The following is an 8601-nucleotide window of genomic DNA, read 5'->3' on the forward strand; positions in this document are numbered from 1 at the left end:
CTTAATCTTGAGTAAAACAGTTTATTTGTTTTGGATTGTGATATTTTTAATTATAAAAACTAATTAAAAACAATAAAGCTCTTTTTTTTTTCTTTTGCTTGCTTTTTTTTGTTCTTTCTTTGTTAATTTAGTTCATCATTTTATTTTCAACTTTTATTTTATTATTATTAATTTTATTATTTCATATTTTTTCTTCATTTTTTCCTTCTAATTAACTATTTAATGATATATTTTTTTTCAATATTTAAAAAGAAGAAATAGAATTGGCAATGAAGGTGCATCAGACTTAGGTTCTGCTTTGGCAAATTGTATTAATCTCTCAAATTTGACACTTAATCTTGGGTAAAAACAGTTTATTTGTTTTGGATTTTGATATCTTTCATTATAAAACTAATTAAAAACAATAAAGCTCTTTTTTCTTTTTCTTTTTATTGTGCTTGTTTTTTTGTTCTTTCTTTGTTAATTTATTTTATCATTTTATTTTCAACTTTTGCTTTTACTATTAATTAATCTTATTATTTCATATTTTTTCTTCATTTTTTCCTTCTAATTTACTATTTAATGATATATTTTTTTTCAATATTTAAAAAGTAGAAATTATATTGGTGACAAAGGTGTATCAGACTTAGGTTCTGGTTTAGCAAATTGCATTAATCTCTCAAATTTGACACTTAATCTTGGGTAAAAACAGTTTATTTGTTTTGGATTGTGATATCTTTCATTATAAAACTAATTAAAAACAATAAAGCTCTTTTTTCTTTTTCTTTTTATTGTGCTTGTTTTTTTGTTCTTTCTTTGTTAATTTATTTTATCATTTTATTTTCAACTTTTGCTTTTACTATTAATTAATCTTATTATTTCATATTTTTTCTTCATTTTTTTCCTTCTAATTAACTATTTAATAAAATATATTTTTTCAATATTTAAAAAGTTATTATTAAATTGGTTCAAAAGCTGCATCAGGCTTAGGTTCTGCTTTAGCAAAGTGCATTAATCTCTCAAATTTGAAACTTAACCTATAGTAAAAACAGTTTATTTGTTTTGAATTGTGATATCTTTAATTATAAAAACTAATTAAAAACATTAAAGCTCTTTTTTCTTTTTCTTTTTATTTTGCTTGCTTTTTTTTTCTTCTATCTTTGTTAATTTAGCTTATCATTTTATTTTCAACTTTTACTTTTATTATTAATTTAATCTTATTATTTCATATTTTTTCTTCATTTTTTCCTTCTAATTTACTATTTAATAATATATATTTTTTCAATATTTAAAAAGTCATAATTCAATTTATGACGAAGGTGCATCTGGCTTAGGTTCTGCTTTAGCAAAGTGCATTAATCTCTCAAATTTGACACTTAACCTATAGTAAAAACAGTTTATTTGTTTTGGATTGTGATATTTTTAATTATAAAAACTAATTAAAAACAATAAAGCTCTTTTTTCTATTTCTTTTGCTTGCTTTTTTTTGTTCTTTTTTTGTTAATTTAGCTCATCTTTTTATTTTCAACTTTTACTTTTATAATTATTTAATTAATCTTCTTATTTCATATTTTTTCTTCATTTTTTCCTTCTAATTTACTATTTAATGATATATTTTTTTTCAATATTTAAAAAGTAGAAATTATATTGGTGACAAAGGTGTATCAGACTTAGGTTCTGGTTTAGCAAATTGCATTAATCTCTCAAATTTGACACTTAATCTTGGGTAAAAACAGTTTATTTGTTTTGGATTGTGATATCTTTCATTATAAAACTAATTAAAAACAATAAAGCTCTTTTTTCTTTTTCTTTTTATTGTGCTTGTTTTTTTGTTCTTTCTTTGTTAATTTATTTTATCATTTTATTTTCAACTTTTGCTTTTACTATTAATTAATCTTATTATTTCATATTTTTTCTTCATTTTTTTCCTTCTAATTAACTATTTAATGAAATATTTTTTTTCAATATTTAAAAAGAAGAAATAGAATTGGCAATGAAGGTGCATCAGACTTAGGTTCTGCTTTAGCAAAGTGCATTAACCTCTCAAATTTGAAACTTTACCTTTAGTAAAAACAGTTTATTTGTTTTGAATTGTGATATCTTTAATTATAAAAACTAATTAAAAACATTAAAGCTCTTTTTTCTTTTTCTTTTGCTTGCTTTTTTTTGTTCTTTCTTTGTTAATTTAGCTAATTAACTATTTAATGATATATTGTTTTTCAATATTTAAAAAGAAGAAATAAAATTTGTGCAAAAGGTGCATCAGGCTTAGGTTCTGCTTTAGCAAATTGCATTAATATCTCAAATTTGACACTTGACCTTTAGTAAAAACAGTTTATTTGTTTTGAATTGTGATATCTTTAATTATAAAAACTAATTAAAAGCAATAAAGCCCTTTTTTCTTTTTCTTTTGCTTGCTTTTCTTTGTTCTTTCTTTGTTAATTTAGTTCATCATTTCATTTTCAACTTTTACTTTTATTATTAATTTAATCTTATTATTTCATATTTTTTCTTCCTTTTTTCCTTCTAATTTACTATTTAATGATATATATTTTTCAATATTTAAAAAGTGAAAATTAAATTGGTGACGAAGGTGCATCAGGCTTATGTTCTGGTTTAGCAAATTGCATTAATCTCTCAAATTTGAAACTTAACCTTTAGTAAAAACAGTTTATTTGTTATGGATTGTGATATTTTAAACTATAAAAATGAATATAAAACAAAAAACTCTTTGAATTTATTTGATATCTTTTATTTATTTTATTTTTTAATCTTTTTTATTTCACTTATAATATATTATTTATTAATTTAAAGAATAATTTTTAATTTAAAAGTTTATTCTATTTTGATATTTATCTTAAAATTTACACAAATTTATTTTAAAACTTTTAGCTCAATGAATAAATCATAAAAATTCAAAGTAATAAGCAAGTGTTGTAAATCAAAAAGATTAGTTGTCTTTGATATCTAATGATAAACAACTGGTGAAAAAAGGATGAATAAATATAAAATGTTTGAATAGTATTATATATTTTTTTTAATAATATTTTGAAAAATTATTTTTAACCTAAAATATAGATAGATAGATAGATTTTATTTTTGATTTTATATTTATAAATATGATTCCTATTTTTGTAATTAAATAAATTAATTATAAAAAATAAAAAAATTAAATTTACTTAAATAAATTAAATCCTCTCTTCAGCAAACCCTATTGTTTCTCCAAAAACGATCAATTAATTTGAAACTTTTAGTGTTATATTACATCTTATTAAATTATATAAATGCCAAACTTTTATATGCCAGTTATATTTTAATCTTAAATATTATTCATCAATCATATTTCTATCCTTTATTTATTTATCCTGATTAATTAGATGACATGATTTAAATAAAACCTCAGGGATAAATCAAGTTTTACTTTTTATTTAACTTTTGTGGTAAAAATGTTTTTTTTGTTTGTTTTTTTTTCTCAAATTTTTAATTTATCTTATGATCATTTTTTTCATTTTATATTTTTTAAAATCATAAAATAATTGTTTTTAAATTATCATTTATTCATTCAGACAATACAAATTTGATTTTTTTATTTAATAATATTTAGAGTAAATTAATGAATTTAAAAGTCCTTAATGTTGAATTTGGTTTTTTATAAGTCTATTTCATTTCAAGAATTTATCTAATTTTTTTAACACAATATTATAAATTTTAAAATGCTTATTTTATTTTTTTATTATAAAATATTCTCTAAATATTCTAGAAAAATGCAAATTATTTTTAAAATTATTATCAATTAAATTATTAATTAATTATAATTCTATTAAAAATATATATATATATATATAAATCAGAAATTTTAATAAAAATAAATAAAAAATATATTTAATTATAAGTGGCAGGCAAACCAAGAAATTTTAGTATGGCATCTAGCTATAATTAGAGATATTATAAATATTCCTAAAATTACAGAGCTAAAATAGAAAAATCTACTTATAAAAATTATTTTTATAATATTTAAGAACATTAACTACTAGGCTTTTTACAAAAATGACTAAATAAATAACTGGCTGTCTCTAATTCCTACTATATTTTTAAGTATATGTTTTAAATACAAATATTAAGTTTAAATAGTGAATGTTAAATTAATTTTTCTGTGATATCTCTTCATAAAACCAAATATATAAATTAATATTTGATAATTAATTAATTAATTATTATTTTTATTTATTCTTTTTATACATTTATAATTAATTAATTAATTAAATTTCATAAATTGCTATTCAATATTTTTGAAGAAAAAAAAATAAATGATATAATAGATTAAAAATTATAATAATTTAGAAGAAGTAATTATTAATTTTTTTATTAATATCCTTTAAATTTATATAAATTAATAAAAAAAGTTTAAAAGCTCTTCACTTTTATCTCATTATGTTCTCCATATTAATCTTCGGTATATTTAATTAAAAAATATTATTTTTATTATTATTGATATTTTTTGTATATTTAATTTTCAATTTTTTAAATAAATAATTTTATAAACTATTTATTTGTATATTTTACATTGTAATATTTTTAATTATAAATGTTAATTTAAAACACTATAGTTCTTTTAATTTTTTAGATTTGTTTTTCTTTTTTCTTTTTATTATGATTTCTTATTTTTTCATTCTTTGTTAATTTTATTAATTAATCTTATTATTTCATATTTTTTCTTCATTTTTTCCTCCTAATTAACTAGAGTGAATACCTATTTAATTTATATCTTAATAAGATTATAAATTAAGCTAATTTTTAGAAATTATAACATATCTTTTTTTTTGAAAAAAATAAATTTTGAAAATTTAGGATGGAAAAAAATTCATAAAAAAATTAATAATTTTAATTTTATAAAATGTAAAAATTTGGAAATAAAACTCGCTTTTTATAATTTTTTATGGTAACTTACTCTATTTAATGATATATTTTTTCTTCATTTTTTCCTTCTAATTAACTATTTAATAATATATTTTTTCTTCAATATTTAAAAAGTGATAATTAAATTTGTGCAAAAGGTGCATCAGGCTTAAGTTCTGCTTTAGCAAAGTGCATTAATCTCTCAAATTTGACACTTGACCTTAGGTAAAAATAGTTTATTTGTTTTGCATTGTGATATTTTTAATTATAAAAACTAATTAAAAACAATAAAGTTCTTTTTTCTTTTTCTTTTATTGTGCTTGCTTTTTTTTGTTCTTTCTTTCTTTGTTAATTTAACTCATCATTTTATTTTCAATTTTTACTTTTATTATTAATTTATTAATCTTATTATTTTATATTTTTTTTTCATTTTATCCTTCTAATTAACTATTTAATGATATATTTTTTCTTCAATATTTAAAAAGTAATAATTAAATTGGTGCAGAAGTTGCATCAGGCTTAAGTTCCGTTTTAGCAAATTGCAGTAATCTCTCAAATTTGACACTTAATATTGGGTAAAAACAGTTTATTTGTTTTGGATTGTGATATTTTTAATTATAAAAACTAATTAAAAACAATAAAGCTCATTTTTCTTTTTCTTTTATTGTGCTTGCTTTTTTTTTTCTTTCTTTATTAATTTAACCTATCATTTTATTTTCAACTTTTACTTTTATTATTAGTTAATAAGTCTTATTATTTCATATTTTTTCTTCATTTTTTCCTTCTAATTAACTATTTAATGATATATTTTTTCTTCAATATTTAATAAGTTAAAATTAAATTGGTGACAATGGTGCATCAGGCTTAGGTTCTGCTTTAGCAAAGTGCATTAATCTCTAAAATTTGACTCTTGAACTTGAGTAAAAACCATTTATTTGTTTTGGATTGTGATACCTTTAATTATAAAAACTAATTAAAAATAATTTTTCTTTTTCTTTTTATTGTACTTGCTTTTTTTTTTCTTTCTTTGTTAATTTAGCATATATTAGATAGTCAGAGACCTGACTCAACCCCAATTTTTTAGAGGAATTACAGTATATGTGTAAATTTATTATGGTGCATCAGGCTTAGGTTCTGCTTTAGCAAATTGCATTAATCTCTCAAATTTGACACTTTACCTTAGGTAAAAATAGTTTATTTGTTTTGGATTGTGATATTTTTAATAATAAAAATTAATTAAAATCAAATAAAGCTCATTTTTCTTTTTCTTTTATCGTGCTTACATTTTTTTGTTCTTTATTTGTTAAAATAGTTCATCATTTTATTTTCAACTTTTACTTTTATTATTAATTAATCTTATTATTTCATATTTTTTTCTTCATTTTTTCCATCTAATTAACTACTTAATGATATTTTTTTTTTAATATTTAAAAAGTTGTAATAAAATTCATGACAAAGGTGCATCAGGTTTAGGTTCTGCTTTAGCAAAAAGCATTAATCTCTCAAATTTGAAACTTTACCTTAGGTAAAAATAGTTTATTTGTTTTGGATTGTGATATTTTTAATTATAAAAACTAATTAAAAACAATAAAGCTCTTTTTTCTTTTTCTTTTATTGTGCTTACTTTTTTTGTTCTTTGTTTGTTAATTTAGCTCATCATTTTATTTTTAACTTTTACTTTTATTATTAGTTAATAAGTCTTATTATTTCATATTTTTTCTTCATTTTTTCCTTTTAAATAACTATTTAATGATATTTTTTTCTTCAATATTTAAAAAGTTAAAATTAAATTGGTGACGAAGGTACATCAGGCTTAAGTTCTGTTTTAGCAAATTGCAATAATCTCTCAAATTTGACACTTAAACTTAAGTAAAAACAGTTTATTTGTTTTGAATTGTGATATTTTTAATTATAAAAACTAATTAAAAACAATAAAGCTCTTTTTTCTTTTTCTTTTTATTGTACTTGCTTTTTTTGTTCTTTCTTTGTTAATTTAGTTCTTCATTTTATTTTTAACTTTTACTTTTATTATTAATTAATCTTATTATTTCATATTTTTTCTTCATTTTTCCTTCTAATTAACTATTTAATGATATATTTTTTCTTCGATATTTAAAAAGTTCTAATTAAATTGGTGACGAAGGTGTATCAGGCTTAGGTTCTGCTTTAGCAAAGTGCATTAATCTCTCAAATTTGACACTTGATCTTGCGTAAAAACAGTTTATTTGTTTTGAATTGTGATATTTTTAATTATAAAAACTAATTAAAAACAATAAAGCTCTTTTTTCTTTTTCTTTTAATGTGCTTGCTTTTTTTGTTCTTTCTTTGTTAATTTAGCTCATCATTTTATTTTCAACTTTTACTTTTATTATTAATTAATCTTATTATTTCTTCATTTTTTCCTTCTAATTAACTATTTAATGATATATTTTTTCTTCAATATTTAAAAAGTTATAATTAAATTGGTGCAAAAGGTGCATCAGTCTTAAGTTTTGGTTTAGCAAAGTGCATTAATCTCTCAAATTTGAAACTTTACCTTAGGTAAAAATAGTTTATTTGTTTTGGATTGTGATATTTTTAATTATAAAAACTAATTAAAAACAAATAAAGCTCTTTTTTCTTTTTCTTTTATTGTACTTGCTTTTTTTTGTTCTTTCTTTCTTTGTTAATTTAGCTCATCATTTTATTTTCAACTTTTGCTTTTATTATTAATTAATCTTATTATTTCATATTTTTTCTTCGTTTTTTCCTTCTAATTAACTATTTAACGATATATTTTTTCTTCAATATTTAAAAAGGTTTAATTAAATTGGTGACGAAGGTGTATCAGGCTTAGGTTCTGCTTTAACAAAGTGCACTAATCTCTCAAATTTGAAACTTTACCTTAGGTAAAAATAGTTTATTTGTTTTGGATTTTGATATTTTTATTATAAAAACTAATTAAAAACAATAAAGCTCTTTTTTCTTTTTCTTTTATTGTGCTTACTTTTTTTTGTTCTTTCTTTGTTAATTTATTTCATCATTTTATTTTCAGCTTTTACTTTTATTATTAATTAATCTTATTATTTCATATTTTTTCTTCATTTTTTCCTTCTAATTAACTATTTAATGATATATTTTTTCTTCAATATTTAAAAAGTTAAAATTAAATTGGTGACAATGGTGCATTAGGTTTAGGTTCTGCTTTAGCAAAGTGCATTAATCTCTCAAATTTGAAACTTTACCTTTGGTAAAAATAGTTGATTAGTTTTGGATTGTGATATTTTAAACTATAAAAATGAATATAAAACAAAAAAGCTCTTTGAATTTATTTGATATCTTTATTTATTTTATTTTTTTATCTTTTTTATTCCACTAATATTATTTTATTTATTAATATAAAGAATAATTTTTAATTTAAAAGTTTATTGTATTTTGATATTTATCTTAAAATTTACACAAATTTATTTTAAAATTTTTAGCTTTTTGAATAAATTATTAGAATTCAAAGTAATAAGCAAGTGTCGTAAATCAAAAAGATTAGTTGTCTTTGGTTTCAAATTAAACAACTGGTGAAAAAGTGATGAATAAATATAAAATGTTTGAATAATATTATATATTTTATTAAATAATATTTTGAAAAAGTTTTTTTAACCTAAAATATAAATTGATAGATAAAAAGATTTTATTTTTGATTTTATATTTATAAATATGATTCATATTTTTGTAAGTAAATAAATTAATTAC

At 18.9% G+C, this 8601-nt stretch overlaps 1 protein-coding gene across 1 annotated transcript; it reads left to right on the plus strand. All coding sequences in view use genetic code 6, as the record gives it.

The window, feature by feature from the left end:
• Window positions 1-255: 255 nt before the first annotated feature.
• TTHERM_002653469 (kinase domain protein) lies at window positions 256-8262 on the plus strand (the record flags this gene model as incomplete). The annotated part of the gene is made up of 18 exons (XM_012799080.1): window positions 256-342; window positions 592-681; window positions 932-1021; window positions 1276-1365; window positions 1616-1705; window positions 1956-2045; window positions 2214-2303; window positions 2550-2639; window positions 5011-5100; window positions 5361-5450; window positions 5706-5795; window positions 5915-6058; window positions 6311-6400; window positions 6655-6744; window positions 6996-7085; window positions 7327-7416; window positions 7674-7763; window positions 8015-8262. Coding segments are annotated over 18 exons (1701 nt in total), but the record flags the coding sequence as incomplete, so codon positions are not given.
• Window positions 8263-8601: the final 339 nt, after the last annotated feature.

Source organism: Tetrahymena thermophila, assembly GCF_000189635.1.
Source record: "Tetrahymena thermophila SB210 genomic scaffold scf_8254519, whole genome shotgun sequence".
NCBI lineage: Eukaryota > Ciliophora > Oligohymenophorea > Hymenostomatida > Tetrahymenidae > Tetrahymena > Tetrahymena thermophila.